The 18,939-nt window shown below is 42.9% G+C and overlaps 2 protein-coding genes across 5 annotated transcripts in view; both read right to left on the bottom strand.

The window, feature by feature from the left end:
* Nucleotides 1–8,704, bottom strand: part of MRNIP (MRN complex interacting protein) — a 93,295-nt gene extending 84,591 nt beyond the window's left edge. Inside the window, exons 1-2 of one of the 3 annotated variants that reach the window (XR_013391918.1) lie at nucleotides 8,462–8,699; nucleotides 6,190–6,249 (exon numbers count right to left, since the gene is read on the bottom strand). Coding sequence is in view for 2 of the 3 variants with exons in the window: in XM_028718249.2 (XP_028574082.2) it covers nucleotides 6,190–6,249; nucleotides 8,462–8,521 (120 nt within the window). In the remaining variant the exon portion in view is untranslated. Of the gene's footprint in view, nucleotides 1–6,189; nucleotides 6,250–8,461 lie in introns of all 3 variants that reach the window. The other 2 variants (XM_028718249.2, XM_028718248.2) reach the window with 2 other exon arrangements.
* Nucleotides 8,705–9,829: 1,125 nt separating this feature from the next.
* Nucleotides 9,830–18,939, bottom strand: part of TBC1D9B (TBC1 domain family member 9B) — a 32,277-nt gene continuing 23,167 nt past the window's right edge. Inside the window, exons 16-22 of one of the 2 annotated variants that reach the window (XM_028718252.2) lie at nucleotides 18,034–18,271; nucleotides 17,367–17,432; nucleotides 16,310–16,381; nucleotides 15,900–15,950; nucleotides 13,568–13,621; nucleotides 13,094–13,200; nucleotides 9,830–12,299 (exon numbers count right to left, since the gene is read on the bottom strand). In XM_028718252.2, the coding sequence (XP_028574085.2) occupies nucleotides 11,607–12,299; nucleotides 13,094–13,200; nucleotides 13,568–13,621; nucleotides 15,900–15,950; nucleotides 16,310–16,381; nucleotides 17,367–17,432; nucleotides 18,034–18,271 (1,281 nt within the window). In that variant the 3' untranslated portion in view covers nucleotides 9,830–11,606. The remainder of the gene's footprint in view (nucleotides 12,300–13,093; nucleotides 13,201–13,567; nucleotides 13,622–15,899; nucleotides 15,951–16,309; nucleotides 16,382–17,366; nucleotides 17,433–18,033; nucleotides 18,272–18,939) is intronic. The other variant, XM_028718253.2, reaches the window with a different exon arrangement.

Below are 18,939 nucleotides of genomic sequence, written 5' to 3' on the forward strand. Positions count from 1 at the left end.
CCACAAATACGGTACCGTTCATGCCAACAAAAATACAGGAGCATCCAAACAAGCAGGCCGGTACATATCACTCCTACCCACCATCCCCAATATCTCCATGGTTCCTCCCACCAATATTCAGTCATGGTGGGTATCGTGTCAGTCACTCAAGAGTATGTGTGTAACTACCTCTAAGGCCCACTGGGTGTATGGTACTTCGATGAGTGGGAGAAAGAGAAGCACCTCCTGGAGGGGGGTTTGGTGAGAAATAAAAAGCAACACACCCACAAGAATAGACTGCTGCTAAAACTCTAGCCTGGTGAGGAGTCAAATGCCCAATGGGGTGGTCCCCTTCCCAAATTATTGTAAGTCTCGCTCTGTCCCTATATTGTGGTAGGATATTCTCAGGTGGGTGAGTTCGTAGAACAGGTACGTTGGGAGCGCTGCCCGCGGGCGCCCCTCCCATCCAATTCTCCAGCTGTGCATAGAGATATCAGCTTCCGGTGTGATATCAGCAGAGCGGTCGTCAGCGGAGGGTCTGGAGATGGTCAGCCGAAGGGGTTAATCAGGATTTAACTGCACAGTCCAATCTGTAGTGGTCACTCTGGTGTGGTGGACCCAAGGGGTGTTGCCGGCGAATTTCACGGCGGTGGGTGTGGAGAGCAGGACGATATAAGGTTCCAGCACGGTTGTAGCTGCGTCCGTGCCCAATCGTTTACCCACACTTCATCACCTGGCTCGAACTGATGCAGCCAACACACAGGGGTTGCGAGCCTGGGTCCACCTGTCGAGACAAAAGAAAACTTGGGAGAGTGACTGTACATAGTTATTCAATTGCACATCTTGGCTAGCATATGGAGTTAACATTCTAACATATGGAACTGGTCTTCCAAACATAACTTCAAAGGGTGACAAATGGGTCCGTTTTGACGGGAGACTGCGGACCCTGAGTAATGCCAAGGGCAACATGGTCACCCAATTAGACCTGGTCTCCTGTGTCAGCTTGGACAGCTGATTCTTTAGAGTCCTGTTCATTCTCTCTACCTTTCCAGAACTCTGGGGTCTATAAGCAGTATGCAGCTTCCAGTTGATCTGGAGCGCTTTTGTCAGTCCCTGTAGGACTGCATGAACAAATGCTGGTCCATTGTCAGATCCTATGGACCTTGGCAATCCATAGCGAGGGATGATTTCCCTAAGCAGGCACCTGGTTACTTCAAATGCCTTTTCAGTCTTTGTTGGCCATGCTTCGGCCCTCCGGTGTAGGTGCACACTGCCACCAGCAGGTAGCGGTGTAGTCCACAACGGGGTAATTCAGTAAAGTCCACGACAAGATCTTCCATAGGTGCAGTTCCACTATGCTGAATCCCTGGGGGAGCCAGTGGTCCGGCTCTGGGATTATTCTTTTGACACAGCAGGCATTTCCTGGAGATCTGGGCTGCCGGTTGATAGAGGTGGGCTATATAGAAGCACTTCTCCAGCTGCTTGGTTGTAGCATCTGGTCCTATGTGGGTTGAATCATGGTATCTCTGAGTAACCTGCCGAGAAAGGGACTCTGGAATCCATATCCTGTCATCAGGGGTAAGGTACCATCCTTCTTTGGACGATGTCAGCTCCTGGGCATCTGCAGTGTCCCTTTCCTGCTTTGTATAAGCTGGCTTGTCAGTGGTGCTTAAGATCTCTTCTGGGACCAGTGCTCCAATAACCGAGGCGGGGGCCAGTTCCCGGGCTGCTTCTTTGGTCACTTTGTCTGCCAATCGATTTCCTCTGGCCACTTCTCCTGGTCCAGTCTTGTGTCCATAACAATGGATAACTGCCACTGCCTCGGGCTCCCATACAGCATCCAGAAGGTTCAATAAGGCTTGTGGGTGGGCCACCTGGCTTCCTCTGGAGGTAAGCAAACCTCTTTCTTTCCATAAGGCTCCATGGGCATGTAAAGTCAGGAATGCATACTTAGAATCTGTATAAATGTTTATCTTCTGTCCCTTTGCCAGGCTCAGGGCTCTGGTAAGCGCAGTTAGCTCTGCCAGCTGGGCCGATGTTCCAGGCGGGAGTGACTTTGCTTCGACCACCTGGTCTTCCAGGGCTACCACTGCATAGCCTGCTTTCCGGTGTCCAACCTCAATGAAGCTGCTTCCATCCATAAACCATGATGGCCACTAGGGGTCTGCTTCATCTTTAAGGTCAGGTCTGCTAGAGTACACCTCATCCATTACTTCAATGCAGTCATGCGTGGGCTCCTCACCTACTCCTACCGGTAATAGGGCAGCTGGGTTGAGGGCGGTGGTAACCTGGAACTTCAAACGTGGGTGCAACAATAACATCTGACACTTCCTCATCTTCGCTTGGGAGAGGAAATAGGTACCCTTCATGTCAAGCAGTGCTGGGACTGCATGCGGAGTCACACAAACAGTGTCTTGGCCAAAAGTAAATTTGTCTGCTTTGTTCAGTAGGGTAGCTACTGCCACAACTGCTCTCATGCATGGCGGTAAACCTTGTTCTGTAGGCGTCAGGCGCTCAGATAGGTATGCCACGGGCTGCTGCCAGCTTCCCAATTTTTGGCATAGCACTCCCTTTGCTGTTCCCTGGTCTTCATCCACAAACAGGGAGAAAGGCTTCTCAGGATTTGGGATGCCCAGCGCTGGTGCTTGCTGCAATGCCTTTTTCAAATCCTTGAAGGCATGCTGTTGCTCTTTTCTAAGCGGCCTCGCCCTCCTCTTCTTCTCCTAACGGTGGACTTCCCGTCTTCAGGGCCATCAACTTCTCTGCCTGGTACTTCTCCTTTTTTCTTCTGGGTCTCTTTTTCCCTCTGATTATAAATGGTCTGGGCTAATTCCAACATCCATTCAAGGGTGTGGCCCATAAAAAAACCTTCATTTTTCTTGGTGGATATCGGGCGCTGCCTGGGCTACAAAAGGCAGTTTTTATGATAGGGGCATTGGCAGCCTCATCTGGGTCCACAGGGATATACTGGCGGTAGGCTTCCTTCAGCCTCTTTAAGTAGGCTCCAGGGGCCTCCTCTGTCCCTTGTACTATTTCTCTGGCCTCCACGAAGTTGGTGAGTTTTCTGGCTGCCCTCCTCATGCCATTTAAGACATTCTGGCGATAAGTGGTGAGGGTATTTTGCCCTTCAATGGTCTGATAATCCCAATTCGGTGTAGTTCCAGGATATCCTGTTGCAACAGCTTGATCTCCTGCCCCCTGCGCTCTCATGTGTGCTCGGGCTTCAGCATGAATTCGCCTAGCCTCTTCTGTAGTTAGCAGGGCATCCATCAAATATTACACATCATAAAAAGTGGGGTTGTATGTTTTAAAAAAAATTCCCTCAAACAGCTTAATTGTTTTGGCAGGGTTTTCTTCAAATGAAGGGTTTTGGTTCTTCCAATTACAAACATCTGCACTAAAGAAGGGGACATGTTGAACTGTATGAGTTCTATTGGGCACCACCCCATTAGGTCCCGCGGGGGTCGGAGGGTCATACACTCTATGGAGAGGCATCACTCTGGCCGCGCCCTTCTCCTGTGCTTTATGTGCCCTATGGAGGGTCACTCTTTTCACTGCCTTCCCCACTCTTTCTACCACTTTCTTCTCTGTTCCCCTATACATCCCGCTGTTTTTAACATATGGGGACTGACGTCCACTTCTCATAAAGTTCCACATACTTTTTCAAACGTTTTGCCTGTTCCTCTGTTCATATCTTTCCATCACTTGTCAACTTAATCAATCTTCCTACAAATGCCTCATCCTCATCATCCTCTTCTCGTTCCTCCCTTTCTCCATCTTCGCCCAGGTCTTAACAATGCATTGTCCACGGGATTGGGGCTGGGCCATCTGCTCCCTGTGGCGGGGGTGGTGCCAGGGCTGTTGCCAGGGCATAAGGCGGTGGGGCATCAAAACTTTATCTTCTTCCATCTCTGAATCCTGGAGGACTGGGGGGTTGTCCTCCTGTCTTCCTGACTGAGCAGATACGGCTGCCTGAGACTTTTTGCAGCATGACTTCAGCCAGGGGGGGGGTTCTTTTCCACATTGGTCTTCCATGTGGAAATGTAGGGGATTTGATCAGGGTGGACATTCAAAATGTTCTGATATAATGGATTAATGAGTTGCAAATCAAGGGTCCTAATGGACGGCCAATTTGTTCTTTTGGGTGGGCCAATCTAATTCACAATGTCCTCATCTTCCCCTCTCATCAGCTTGAATCCCCAAAAGCATTTAAAAGGGGTACTTTTACTTTGGCCAGAACCCATTTCTTCCAGATACTTCGCTACTATTCACAGTAAAAATTCTCTCACACAACAGACCTGCCAGAAAATGCACAACCCTGCAATCACCCAAGGGGAACGCTAAGCCCTGGCCCACACTTGACAATTCAGCCACTGGAGTATCTTGACATGCAACATACAACATACAAAACACACCAATATAATTTCAACATGTAACACACTAAACACACCAAAATAACTTCAGCATGCAATACACAAAACACACCAAAATAACTTCAGCATGCAATACTCAAAACACACCAAAAAAATCACAATATATATATATCCCTCCCTCTTCTGTTCCAAATTTTTGCTGGTGGCACTCTCCTGCACAACCAGTCCCCTTTTTACCAAACCTTACTGGTGGCATAACACTGCCACGCCCTTTTTTCCCTTCCTGGCTGCACGCTACTGCATGACCAGGTGAGGCTGATCAGACCTCGCCCCCCTTTTCCTTGGGGGCCCACGCCCTTTCCCTTGGGCTTACCGTTTTCCACTGCGGACCTGTCCCCTTGGCGCCGTCCTCTTTGTTTTTCTCCCTCAACAAGATGTCTCCACTGCAGGACAGTGTGGCTGGCTCCCCCCACGAAACAGGCGGGGTGCGCACGGGAGCCTGCAAACGCTGCTGAGCTGTTCACCTTGGTTGAGCCTGGCCCTCCGGTCCGTATTGGGGAGGGGGCTTATCCCGGCACGAGCCCCCAAAGAAATGAAGCCTTATTTACCTAGGGATCCATCAGCCACGCCATCCCCGGACCTTGGAGGGAACAAAAGTACCAGGAAAGCAAAATCTTCTTTGGAGAAAAAGTTTATTGAAATCTGTGTACAGAGACATTCTGTACACAGAGACAGCCAGCTAGATAGCTCCTGAAAATAAACTGGCTGTAAAGAAATACGCATCTACAGACTTCTTATACTCTTCTGAACACTCTTCCCCCTCCCATACCTTCTCAAATTATTCCCTTACATAGCACATCTATATTGCTTGCTAAACACATTTTATTGCTTGCTAAACATTCCATCTTTCTGCTGGCTAAGCATTTCCTCCCCTTTCCTTCGTACACGTGTCTTCATCTTTGCATTAGTAAGCATAAGGCAGGACAAGGGGGCCTCTTTAAGCAGCTGGGTAGGAAATGAACTTTTGACCTGCCAGCCAAATTTAGTAGGTCTGGTTAGTTACTGCTAACAGCAGCGGTTTCTTGCTAGCTGACTAGGCAGGAAACGACCTCCTGACCTGTCTGATTAGAAATAGCAAGAAACTGCTGTCTTTGCTAACTGTCTGGCCGAAATTTGCAGAAGTAAGATTAGCTCAGAGATTTACTTAGGAATTTACTGCAGATAGTATTCACAAAGTACAGAGCTTAGAAAATATTGAGAGAAACCTTTCCCATCTCCCTTTAATACAACCTATTGCTTTAACAAACTTGCACTGTACATCTTATCACTCCACACTTTAGCAAAGAATGCAGTACTGTATACTCTTCTTTGTGTACTATAACCTCCACATAGTTTATATAATCAGAATAATTACTACGACTCCCTTCTTCCAATACATGTTTTATAGCAGCTCTCCTATAGTACTATATTTGGATCACATTTTTTATCATCAACGTGATAACGTATTAAAATTTCTTCTAGCTGAGGAGGTACCAGAAAAAACAGAAACACTCCACTGCTATTTTTAACAGCAGATTATGTGAACAGATTCCTATTGCAAGATAAGGAGATTTTTTTTTGAAAAGAGATTAATGTGGGTAACATAGATTTCTAATACTAATACAGCAAAATCCTATTCATGTCCACGCAGCAGTAAGCCCCACTGAATCCAATGAGACTTGTTCCCAGTTAAGCATGTGTAGGATTGCAGTTTGAGAATCTGAGGAAAAAGAATCCACCTACTAAAAAGCCAGTTCATTAACAGCAGGACTTAAATAAAGGAACTGTGGGTACTCACCTTTAGAACTGACTGCTTTTCATCACATACTTTGCAATTCCATTTTTGGCTCTTTTTGATCTAAGACAGAATTGCAGATATAATTCTTTAATAACCCACACAATTCATATTACATGGGTGAAACATTCGCCACTGTGCATGTTTCTGTAACTATTCATCAATTTTCAAAAAAAGCCAAGTGCGTATTTTAAGGGGCTCAAGAACAGGTCTATGATCAGAGTGTTGTGTGTACTGTGCACTTATACGTATATCAGAATTGTTTATGGTAGGTTTTCTGTTCCTTTTCCCCCTTAGTATTCTTTTGTATTACCTAATTTTTTAAAAAGTATATCAGAATTGTGCACCATCATTTGAACTCTTCACCTTGCCTGAATTATGTCAACAAAGTTAATTGTTATTGACTTGCTTAGCTTGCCTAATTTACTGTCTTCTCACTGAGAAGAATGCTTACTTTTCCATCCAGTAAGTACTAAATACCACATTTGTGTGGCAAAATCATGGTATCACAGAACACCTGGCCATAATTCAATCATAATCCATAGATTTAATGGCCGAGGGAATAACAACTTTTAAAGACGAAATGCAACAGTGACCATTCTACAAATTGGGGCATGTGCAATGCAGGCTATAGTCTGCTATAAGCCACATCTGACTGCCTTGCACTCATTACATTTTATGCAGCCCCAAGTCCCTCCCAAAGCTGTTCCATTCTTCCATCCAATCAGCATTTGTTCCTTCCTGCTTGTTTCCTCCTTAATTTTGGCCACAGTTAAAACTGAAGCAAGACTATCTTTATTCTGGAAAACACATCCAGAATAATATTGTCTCTTTTTGCCTAATCCACTGCTAACATGTGGCCCCTGGCGGATTCCGTCCAAGGTAATGTGGCCTTTGACAGAAGAAAAGTTGCCCCACTCATCCTTTGACCAGGGAGCAGGAGCACTGCAGAATGGCACAGTGGCAGAATAAATAGCTGCAGCTGGTTCAAGTCAAAGTACATGGAAGGCAAATAAAATAAAAGGAGTTTCTAGCCCAGTGGCTGCCAAGCTTTCTTCCACGTGGACCAATTGAAAATTGTAGAAAATTGGCAGGCCAATTAATGTTTCTGCCTGTTGCAGCAATTGGTAATGTGCCGTGCTAAATGCTGTTATGATTTTTAATTCTATTTTTATTGCTTCTTTTATTTCCTATTTCATGTGTTACTGTATCACCATAGAATTCAAATTATAATACAATAAAATATACAGAAGCAAGATAAATACAATTAAAAAGCAATGTGAGTATCTAACATGCAATGGATGTGCCATTTCTCATCTTCAAACACAAATCCAGAGACACCACAGACCACCTAAATGAAGCTCATGGACCACAGGTGGCCTGTTGACCAGTTTGGGAACACTTGCTGCAGCCAGTGAATGATGCACAATGATTTGATAGTACCCCAATAACACAAGATGCTGATTTTTAGTACTATATTTATATTTAGTACTATATTTATATTTACTTAGAGACCACTGGTCTCTAAGAAAGGGTAACACCTCCCCCCGCCCTGTAATACATTTTGGTCCACTTCAGACTTTCAGACGTGTAGCAACAACCTTTGTGTAACTGTGGTCAATGCTTTGGGGGGGGGGGTGCAGGGGTACACATACCCCTAAACATGTTGAAAATCTTTGTACTTTTGTCCATTTACTGTATTTATTTTTCCCGATTTGAACTATAAAATGGTGATTTTCTTGAGTCAAAGTGAGAGTACCCCTAAACGTGTTTGTTGTGGTTTTTTTTGAAGGGAAAAAAAAGCACTGACTGTAGGGATGGAAATGCCCAAGTTTGCCCTGAAGGCAAAGCCAGCTTGCAAAACCTCAACTTGTGTCTGTTTTTTTTTATTAAATATTTTATTAAGGATTTTCTTGTTTTACAAAAGTGTAGTGCCTCGTTTTTTGTTTTTTTTTTTCATGTAACATTTTTACAAATCCATTTCATTTGTTGAGGCATTAGGGGGAGAAGAAAAAAGAAAGAGAGAAGAAAAGGGGGGGTGGAGAGAGGGAAGATGGATGGGGTGGGGTCGGGTGGCGGTGTTTCTATTATGTTTAATGTGTGTAGATTGACCACCTTTTGAATTACTTTTAGCGTCTTGTATGGGACTAGATGACTCTTGGGGGTCCCTTCCAATTCTACAACTCATCTGTTCTGTGAGCCGGAGGAGGACAGAGCTCGGGTTCAAGTAGCCCGCGCGCTCCAGCCGGCAGGTCCCGCTCCCGCGTGGCCTCACCTGCTGGACTTGGAAGACGTTGCAGAAGCAGCACCTCAGCACCTGAAACTGCTGAGCCATCAGGGACACTGCTCTCAGTCAGCGCAGCTTCTTCACTCGCATGGGAAAGAAAAACACACACCTTCCATCTCTCCCAGGGGGCGAGAGGGACTGACAAGCGCCTCAGCAGCAGCACACTTCCCGCTAAGCCCAAACATTTGGCGGGAAATGGCGCGCGACGCGCAAATAGGTTCCTCCCCCCCCCATTTCCTACGGCTTTTCATTGGCCTCGTGCAGGATCTACGTAATTGGGATGGGCGGGGACGAGGTTCCTCCATTAACTAAGGGCTCCCCTCGAGAGGCAGAGTTGTATTGGCCGCGGAGTGATTTCCTGGTTACCTTTGAACCCTCCGGCGGCGTTTGGCGGGGGGTGATAAAAAGCAAAACAGCTGTGTGCAGCGAGAAATCCAGGATTAATTAAGTAGTAGTGACGAGTCAGACACGACTAATCGACTGAACAAAAATGAGTATTATTATCCCCATTTTACGGGTGGAAGGGACGAGGCTGAGAGATGGGGTGGGTCAGAAGACTAAGAGTGGCTTATGACACTCTCATAAGTGGCTTATGTAGACTTTATACCCAGGTAGCAGGGTCCCAGGTTTTCCCCATTCCCCTCCAGTTTATCAGAGCAACTGATTTCATGCATCCTTTTTACTTTGTTTATATGCCATCTAGTGGGCAGAGTGAAGATTTGACATTTCTTTACATCCCAGTTTGTGAGGCTGGCACTATTTTTGTAAGATCTTTGCTTTATAGGCTTACATACATATGTTCTTTTCTGTACATTTGATGAATGGTAGCTGCATGTATCAGCTGGTTCTGCTGAAACCATTTGCATTTGAGACGGTATCAAAATGTTATGTCTAGTGGCCCATTTCTGCAGTAAACTCATCACTTGATGCTGCAGTCATCAAGTGAAGGGATGCTTGTGTAGTAGCCAGTTACAAGCAATTCCTACAGTCAAGATGATTCAATGCCATTAAACATACTCAAGGTCTTCATTACAATGCTATTTTTCTAGAAAAAGAGGTGCCAAAACTCAACATGAAAACCTCCCTCATTCTCTTATAATGGCAATGGCACCCAATTGAGAGGTGCCGGAACTGAGTTCCAGTTGAAAAAAAGTCCTGCTTCAATAACTTGCAAGTTTTATTTCTACGCACACAAGAAAACTTCAAAATTGCTTGTGTCCCCCGATCACATGGCTATTCATTTCACGTATTTTTCCCAAAGGCCATTGTAATGCATATGAAAAAATGAGGAACTGTGGAAGAGAACAGGCATTTTTAAAAAATGGTCCTGAAGTTGAAATAAAGGAAAAAGAAGTCTTATGTGTGATTCTGTTCATTTATTGAATACATGATTGATCAGACAAAAACCAATGTAAAATCACATTAATTTGTTTTTTTTAAAAAATTACAATAAATTACTGAATTAGTAAAAGCTCTCCAGGTGCATGGCTAAGAAGACAGTCTTAAAACAAATACTGGTTGTGAATACATACAGAGTACGCCACAAAATTGTAGTAACACTGGGTATTGCACCATGTGGTGTGTTCCTTGTATATTCCAAGTTCACTCCTGCTCTTTCTGAACTGCCAGTATGTTCCATATTCATCACTGGTCCAACAACAGCCACACACTAGCATTCACACTGTTTCAATGGTGCTCATATGATTGAGTAAAATAATTATGCAATGAGATGAGCAGGTATACAAATATAAACAAATATAATAGTGCTTCTTTAGAGTGAATGCCTTCCCATAGGGAAGTTATCAATCCCAAAATGGAGCTCCAGTTTTCCTCAGGCCTACAACTGATTCTCAGAGCACAGATCTCATAACCGCACTTTATGCCGCTGGAAAAGAAGGTTGTCTAAACACCACACAACATTATAAAGTAGGTAACAGACACTGTTTGGAGGGTACAACCAGCAGGATTCCTATGGTGTGGAACTTCTGGACCAGCATGTAGCCAGTAGGTTAGTTGGTTCAGATAAACTGGACTAATCTCTGCTTTCTGCTTAGTCCTAAACTGTGTACACACTTGCATTACTTGAGCCCAGCACACACACAAAAGCAATAGATCCACTTTCCACCATGGTGAGAAACAGATCAGATAAGCAGCCTGTACAGTGATGCAAGTCTTTTATGATAACTAGCTTACTGGTGTAGGGGCTTAGATCTTCCACGTTATTATTAGCTTCTTTAAACCCCACATTTCTGAACCCTTGTACCATCAAAAATTATGAAGTAAACACTCTAATGCCCCAAAGCACCAAGAATTCCGTTCTTATCAGTGTCTTGCAATTCTCAGGATTTTTGCATTCACTTTGCCCTCTCCAGTCTCCATAGCTTTTGCAATTCTCAGTGCTGCTTTTCCCCCCGTCAGGGAAATTAAAACAACAAAAAACAAAAAAAATTACATGGCACTGAAGAGTTAAAACTGGGCTATAACATACTAGGATGCATCTTTCTTGGGCAGTGTTGAAAACCACATGCTACTGTGATGGTATATCATCTGGGATAGAAACCAGCTGTCCCAAGACACTGGTACATTCTAGCAGCAGGATGCCAGGCGTAACAGAGCATAACATCCTTTACCTCTGACTAGTTACTGCGTAGCTTCTAGGTTCCTAGCAAGGCTCTCTCAGGCAGGCTGGGGATCTCTACAGCATTTTGATACATGGCGTTAAGGTCACAGGGAGGCAGCCAAAGATACAGAGGAAGGAATTCAAGCTAGGCTGCATTTCTTGTGAGCAACTACCAAGGAACCTAAAGCAATAGTGTGACTGAAATCAAGCTTCATTAAAGAAAGATAGGCAGAGGCACACATGCATAATTTACCATAGTAATTCTAGGCCACAGAGGCTATTAGGTTCTAATGGCTTTCATGCTTTTGAGAATGTAATGTAAGCACAGCAAGCAAGGTGTCCTCCAGGGAGGTATCTATACCAAAGAGTCATTGTGATAAGTCCCTTACTCAGCTGAAGTGACTTTAATTGTTGGGTAGTTGTAGGTGTTGGTAAAAAACAAAAAACAAGTGTCCAGCTATCTGTCAGGTTTCTAGTTCTCCTGCCTCTATTATTTACACCTCTCTCTTGAGTTCAGCCTGATACTGAGGTAAGTTCATAATCACTGGATGTACTGAACTGCCTCTCCACTTTCTTTTGTTCCTTGATCTTCTGTGCAACGTCAACTTTCTTCTCAAAGTAGTTTACCAGTACTGTCTCTGTAAGCATGGAGGCCAAGATCTGTTCAAAGGAAATGGACCAGTCTGTGTCAATGGTACTGCCATATCGCGCAGCTGAACTGCCAGCCTCACAACCGACCAGCACTGTATCGTCTGCAATATCTTCGCACTGCAGAGAGCCTGTGCTGACCATGGAGTATGAAGACATGGACATATCGTCTTTAGTTTCATCATCTGAAAACAGCTGTATTGGAGATCCTGGACCCTCACCACCTCCATCTACCAAAATCTGGTTTTCCTGTTGCTGTTTTTCAACCTGAATGTCTCCAGAAGCCTTTTCTTCTGGAGTAGCTTGGGAATACTGCTCCACAGTTGAATTCTGACTCTGGTCAGATGTTGGAGACTCTTCTTCACTTACTGGGTCCTGAACGCTGTTTGCTTTTAAGTCATCACCTTTCTTAGCAGGCTGGTGGGAGAACTTTTTGCCTACCTCCCCAATGCGCAGGAGAAGGCTGGCAACGGTGGCAATGGCATGGTACAGCTCTTGCTCCACGGGGTCTTCACTGAACATATTGTAAAGTGTCTTGCAGAGCTCTATAAATTGCTCCTTGAAAAGAGACAGATGCACATTATAACAACTGATTAGAGTTTAGGTGCAAAATATTCAAACTGACAATGCTGCAAAACAACAAGCTGACCAGTCACAAATTCAAAGAAACATTTTTTAACATCATCAAGCTAACAATCATGCTGACAACACAGAAAATGTTCCAAAATGTAATGCATTTCCACTTGAGATGTGCACTAATGTTTCATATATGAAAACTGAATGCAAAGAACCAAAATTAGCTGTCTTTTAAATGTTACCAAGTTAATTTGGCTAAACTCCACATTTCTAAGGGTTGGGAAAATCCCATTTCCACTTGTCTGCTCATGAAGATGTGTAATGACAGTAGCAGACAATTCCTCCTTGGGTGGTGCTGAGGTAGGCAGAAAATGAAATACAGGCCCCCAGCCACCCCACCCGCTTTCTTTCCCTAGAATGTCCCTGAGCTGCACCACCCAGAGGCATTTCTCTCAGCAAAAGAGGATGGCAATGGGGTACCAGGAGCTCCCTGTCTTGGCCAAAGCAGACATGGTCTTCTTCTCTGTTTCTTTGCATTTTATCCTCCTCCAGCAATCAGCCACATATCACTGGCTTGGCTAAATCAGAGAACACAACCCTTCATGAGGATGTCACCCATGCCAGTCTTAGAAGAGCTCTCCTTTATTGCCTGGTAAAATACGGTACAATGATAAAACCACCAACCCTTCTGGCTCATTCAGTATCTTAAATCTAGGCAAATACTATTTCAGAAATTCATCTTAAAAAGCATAACAGATCTTAAAATAAATTCCTACCTGACTCATTTTAGGAAGATCTTTGATAGTTTCTTTTTTGGAATCTTTTTCCTTGGCCCAAATTCGCAGGTGGTATCTGTAATCTTGGGGACTGGTGCCCTTTTCCTCTGAAAGGAAAACCAAATCAGCATAACCAATGCAAAACTGTATGAAGATGCATTTTATTGACTTTGGTGACCTTGACATAGATTTTGAGATTTATTTTATTTATTTTTAAACTTTCTGCCATAATATGCTGCTTCAAACTGGCAGCAATAAGTAAAAGTTCTGCTGAGGCCTGGAACACACACCAAACATAACAAAACTGTTCAGAGGACTATTAAGACTTGTTGCTCTAAAAAAGGCATTTTATTCTATGTTAAAGGGAAATGTTAAAACTAGGAAACGAACCAGGTTGAGGTTCTGGGGAGAGATAATTTATGAGTCACAGTAAGGAAATGTTGGGATACGTCAGCCATTACAAATAATAATTACCTTGGTCTTTGGGGTTCCCATCTCTTGGTGCTTTCTCTTCCTGCATAGCTGCTTCTAATAAAACAGACAATAAAGTAGTAACTACTTTAAGAGAAGTACATGAAACAAAAGATAGCAAAATCATAGAACTGTAGAGTTGTAAGGAACCACAATGGTGATCTAGTGCAACCCCTGCAGGAATCTTTGGCCCAACATGGGGCTCGAACCCACAACCTTGAGATTAAGAGTCTCATGCACTACTGACTAAGATATCCTAGCAGGATACCAAGCACACTGAATAATATATAACAAAGCTAAGGGTGCATCCATAATTTGAGCAATGGCTCTGTTGTGTGCAGACATTGGACACTCATTGTGTTTTATATAGATGTACAGCCTTTTCTTATAGATCAACCTCAGAAGAAACCAGCAGCATGTTTATTACAGAACCAAGATGCACAAAGTGCTGATCGGCCAGAAAATTGTGAAGTCATTTTCCTTAGTCCTCAAAGCAATTTTTCAAGTTTAAAAACCAATCCTACTTTAAAAAACAACAACAATAACAAAACAAAATGAAAAGTGGAGATGAACATACATTAAATTGAATAAATGTCAAACTAGTGTTTTAAAAATAAAATTTTAAATAAGGTAAACAGTATGACTGAGGCATTTGAATAAGCTTTCAAATTATTGACCAATATGTCTGCCAGCTGGGGGAAAACCTCCCAATGAATTCTAATTTACATGTACACACCCAAACACCTTTGATCCTATACTGCTGGTGGTGGGGGGTGGGAGGGGAGCAATTCATGGTAAAAACATACACTCAAACAAACAAACAAAATATTTTATTTTATTTTAAAATATTTCAGTTTAACTCATCTGCAATGGTAGAAATCTGACATAAAATGTCATAAGAATATATCAGTTATTTGGAGCTAGCAGCAACATGGTTTTTTACTTTAGAAAAAAATGACTACAGTGAGACACAACAGACTACTGGATTGTAAAGTTATAAAATATGTGGAGTGAGTGTGAATTAAGAGAAATTTGTTTCTCTGTTCCTCAAACTACTGGAACTAAAGGTTAAATGAAATTGGTTGATAACTTGCTAAGGGCAAATAAAGTTAATATTTCTGCACATAAAACACAGTAACATGAGATTCATGGCCATAGGACAATACTCACTGCTTAAAGTGTTAGAAAAAACAGGAAAAAGATAACCAGTGCTATAGATAAACAACTTCATTTGTGGAATGAATCTTAATTATCAGACATTGTGCCTTTTCTAGGTCAAAAATCTGTGCAGTGAATGTGGTATATATGGAGTTAGAGGAACTGATAATAGATTAAGAAAATAAAGCACACTTGTTATGGTGACAGCTAGGTAGCTTAATCTATGATAGCTATCTATCTATCTATCTATCTATCTATCTATCTATCTATCTATCTATCATCTATCTATTTGAAATTATAAACTATTAATCAAAAAATCCTTAAGCAGTATACATAAAACAATCATCAATATACAAATAAAAGCAGCAAAATTTAAAAACAAGTATGCATAACTAAGTATGTCACGCTGGCCACGTGACCCGGAAGTGTCTCCGGACAGCGCTGGCCCCCGGCCTCTTGAGTGAGATGGGCGCACAACCCCAGAGTCTGGCAAGACTGGCCCGTACGGGCAGGGGTACCTTTACCTTTACCTTTTATGCATAACTAAATCGTATGTCTGGATAGGCTTCCTAAACTATTTTTTTAAGGCATCTGAAACAATATGTGGGTGCCTGCCTAATGTTGACAGGGGGTGAGTTCTCTAGCACAGACCACAGCCAAGTGGTCAAACATGTAAGGAAAGCACAAGGAGATCTCTAAAATAAAGGGTTGCCAATGCTCTTAAGGCCTTTGTATGCCAATAAAATTAAGACCTTGATTTTGGTCTGGTAGCAAGTTGACGGCCACTGCTGATCTTTGAACAGATGATCTCACTCTGTCAGCAATTATGCTGCAGTATTCTGCACTAATTGCAGCTTCTAGATCAGCTGGAAGGGGAGCTCCACACAAAGTGCACTGCAGTAATCCAATCTTGAAGTTAAGAATGGCTAAACAACCACTGACAAAGCTTGACTCAGAAGGACCCCCCAGATGTGGAGTCTAACACCGTGCAGCACAGGCAACTGGTTGATTTCTTGGACACACAAACGACTCACCCATAGAGCATCCACTCTGCTGCCACGCATTGAAGAGCAGCACTAAAGCAATTCCATTTTAAATGAGCTTTCACTCACATAGTAGGCAGGTAAATTTTAGTACATCAATAGTGCCCCACCTTTGCAAGGGTGGGCAGACTAACCTTGAGAATCACAATGCAGGAAGAGATCCAGTTCTGAGACAAAGGGAGATACTAGAGAAGCAAAGAGAAGAGAGAGAGAGAGGAAAAAAGAGGAAGGGGGGTTGAGGTCAGGGAATAAATTCAAGATAGAACGAGAGAGAGTTAAAATACAGAGCAACAGAAACAAGTGGGGAAAACAAAAATGGAAACAAGATTTGAGCAACAGCCTGGGCAGAAAAAGCCATCTGATAGGTGGTTTTAGTCTTCCTTAGTAGCAGCCAGTCAGTGCTTCATATAAAAGGAGAACATCTCTTCACAGTCCACAACAGAGGCTAAAGCATTTCATTGACACAATCCTGCTTAGAGGAATAGCTAAGAAAGCCACCGTTGAGTATTCATTCTGACAATCAGATGTGACCAATCCCTGTTACCTTCTGTAGCATTATCTTCTGTGAAGTAACGCGCGGCCTCCAGAGCAGACTCTGCTTCCTCTGGGCTCAGAGCTGTACAAAGAAAGAAAAGTATAAAGCCATGGCCTTTTTATTTATTTTATTTATTCCCGGCTTTATTTGAAGGTAGCTTACAAACAATAAAAAGCCTAAGCTAGCCTTGGGCTTGTGTGCTTCCCCACTCCACTCCAGCGTGGCCACAATGAGGAGACTCAAAGCTTTTACATCCATTTTTCACAAACTACAGTTAGCCGTATGTCTGAACCTAAAACTGTGGTTGTATTAACAAGCCATTTTCAAGCCATGTTTTATGAAAAAAGCTTTCCCCTTAAGATTAATCACAGTCTAAGGTTTGAACTTAACAGCAAAATGTGATTTAATGCTTGAGAAGCTCATGTATGCAACGACAGACCATTGTTTATCGTTAAATTAAAATCTGACTTGTGCTATATATGGACACAAGTATTCAAGTTCTTCAATAGGCAGATTAACATGATAGCAATTTCTAAATAATATTCAGGTCACCTTTTCTGCTCTTCTCACGTCAGTAAGCCCAACCCAAGTTTCTTAAAGACAGGAGAAGAGATGACACATACAGGAAGGGCTGCAATCAAGAATCACAGAGAGAATCTCCCAAAGCACTGGCCAAAACTTAAAAGGCTACTCAGATAAGCCACTGAACTAGCACAGGGAGAAGGGACCTCATACAGAGGTGTACTCCGCATGACCCCCAAACTCTTGGGCCAGATATTAATTTTATTGATTAAACCACACCAGTGAAGTGAATTAAAACCTTTAGCTCTTGTAAGTTATTTTAAAATCATTTCTCAATGTAGCTGAAGGAGCTACATACATGATAAACCAGAATTACATTTCCAATTGGTATAGACTGACACCTTAGGAAAATGAAACCTCAGTGAACACAGAATACTGAACGCTTACCAAGACATAATGTATTTGAAAGAACCTATTACCAACTTTAACAGTTTGCAGCATTCAGGTACCACCAATGTACATTTGAAAGAAATAAGTGGTTCACCTGGAGGTAGGTGTAGTTTGTAAAGAAGTTTTAGCTTCTCAGTCAGATCACCATGATACATTCCACCTATTAGAATAGGGAGGAAGGGAAAAGAAATTTAGCATTAGGAGACACTTCAAAAAAGTCTGAAAAGTTATTATGCTTGATATCTGCCCGATACACAGACATTTAGCAAATGAAGCTTTCCCATATCCACACTGAAATTTTTGTATGCTGTCACAGAGCTTGTTTATGTTTCCGCTCCCAACAGCCTTGTGAGGTAGGTCACACTATTCTAATTTAGAGATGGAGAGCTGAAGCTCATAGCTATTGACTTGGTCAACGTCAAACAGTGACGATTCAGGCCAGGCTTCACAACCAAACCACACTGGTTCGAACATCTATCTATAGATCCTACACAAGCCAATAGAAGCTTTATCTGCTAATTTGGAGTAGAATGTGGCACTAGGAGAACTACCATTTATATTTCTCACCCTACATCACAGGGTGGGGGAATGAATTGGCCTAATAATGAGAAAATATTTCAACCACAAACATACTATGAGGAAATCATTCAAATATGCAATTGCATCATTCGCTCACAATTGACCAGCAGATAGGAGAAGAGGGGAGGAGGCAAGAATTTATGCTTCAGCAGTACATTGAATCTTTTACATAAGCCACTCACTCATCCCTGTTGCAAACTCCTTGAAGTTAATTAGTGCATCTTTGTTCTCATCCAACAGTCGGAACATTCTTTCTGCTAGCACTGGTGTGTGGAGGCCACAAGACCAAGGAGTAAGAGATGCAAACAACTCCTTGAACTGCTCCATGTTAATGCGGTACTGCTCTAAGTAGGGCAGGCTCTGGTCTCGCTGGGCAGATACAGTGTGATTTCCCCAATAACAGCTCATTAGGTGTTTTGCCTGTGAAGGGAAGGTGGTAGTACAATTATTGTGGTCAGACAATAATTACATTTTCAAAACTTCAGTCTTGAAGCCAACCCAAACCCATAGGTGATGGTGGGGAAACCTGTGAGCTGAACACCAACATCATTTTACATTTACAGGCTTGGAAGTAACTTTTAATCAACTGCAACAGGCAGAAAAGATACTACAGTACATCTAAAGGTTAATCATAACAGTAAGATGGAGGTAGTGGTTCTCAGCAGATGTGGCTGAGCTACAGCTCCTATTGTCCCTGAGGATTGGCCATCCTGGCTGGGGCTGGTGGGAGTCCAAGCACATTTGGAGAGTGCCACATTGACTGCCTCTGCAATAAGCAACACCACCAACTTGAGATGCAGATTCAGGTAGAAATGTTAATGTGAATGAAAGGTATAGAAATAAATGGCATTTCCTTCTGCAGTTGTATAGTCCTTTAAACTTTCAATGGATGCTTGCATCAGTTGGAAGAATTCCACTTAAATCTGTTCAACAAGTAGATAAGTGAAATTAGATTCTTACTTCTCAACTGCAATGGCAGAGGCTATGGTGGGTTCAGCCAAAGAAACTGAATGTATTCATTAAGCTTGGAACAGCAGAGTACAAGTTAACAGATAATACTGTTACCAATAATTCTGGTTCTGCTCTCA

This window comes from Podarcis muralis, chromosome 2 (assembly GCF_964188315.1).
Source record: "Podarcis muralis chromosome 2, rPodMur119.hap1.1, whole genome shotgun sequence".
Classification (NCBI taxonomy): Eukaryota; Metazoa; Chordata; class Lepidosauria; order Squamata; family Lacertidae; genus Podarcis; species Podarcis muralis.